At 59.0% G+C, this 571-nt stretch overlaps 1 protein-coding gene across 1 annotated transcript in view; it reads right to left on the bottom strand.

Moving 5' to 3' along the window:
* The window catches only part of LOC103805057, a gene marked incomplete at its 5' end in the record, with an annotated part of 2,403 nt that overhangs the window by 631 nt on the left and 1,201 nt on the right, over nt 1–571 (bottom strand). Inside the window, 3 exon segments of the mRNA XM_009077692.1 lie at nt 2–29; nt 104–159; nt 162–276. Of these exon segments, the coding sequence (XP_009075940.1) occupies nt 2–29; nt 104–159; nt 162–276 (199 nt within the window).

The raw sequence follows: 571 nt of genomic DNA, 5'->3' as shown, positions 1-571 counted from the left end.
GGGTGGGAGACGCCGATGGCGTAGGACACCTAGGGGAGAGCTGGGATGAGGTTGAGAAGGTTCTTTTTTGGGGTTTCTTCAGGGGGTGAGGAGCAGCACCCACCTGGACCAGCACCCTACGGCACAGCCCGGCCTTGACCAAGGACTTGGCCACCCATAGGCGGCCGAACGATCCACCTTGGTGTAGTCCTTGCCGGAGAAGGCGCCGCCGCCATGGGCGCCCCAACCGCCGTACGTGTCCACGATGATCTTGCGTCCGGTCAGGCCCGCGTCACCCTGGGGAGACAGCAGCATCAGTGTCATGTCAACGTCACCGTAACGTGATGGTGTCGCGCTCTGTGGTCATTGTGTTGTCGCCATCGCTGTTGGTGTTGATGCTATGACCAGGTCAAGGTCACCACTCTGGCATCAGGGCCACCATCATCACACCACTGTTAGTGCCACCAGTGTGCCATCACCACCATCACTCCACCATCGTCACCCCTACCATGTTGTCACCATCATGTCAACACTGTCGCCATGTTGTCACCACCATCACTCCTTCATCACCACCACAACTCACTCCATCACC

This window comes from Acanthisitta chloris, unplaced genomic scaffold, assembly GCF_000695815.1.
Source record: "Acanthisitta chloris isolate BGI_N310 unplaced genomic scaffold, ASM69581v1 scaffold38646, whole genome shotgun sequence".
Taxonomy (NCBI): domain Eukaryota; kingdom Metazoa; phylum Chordata; class Aves; order Passeriformes; family Acanthisittidae; genus Acanthisitta; species Acanthisitta chloris.
Note: the sequence above shows the minus strand (reverse complement) of the source record. Positions and strands in the feature narration are given on the sequence as shown.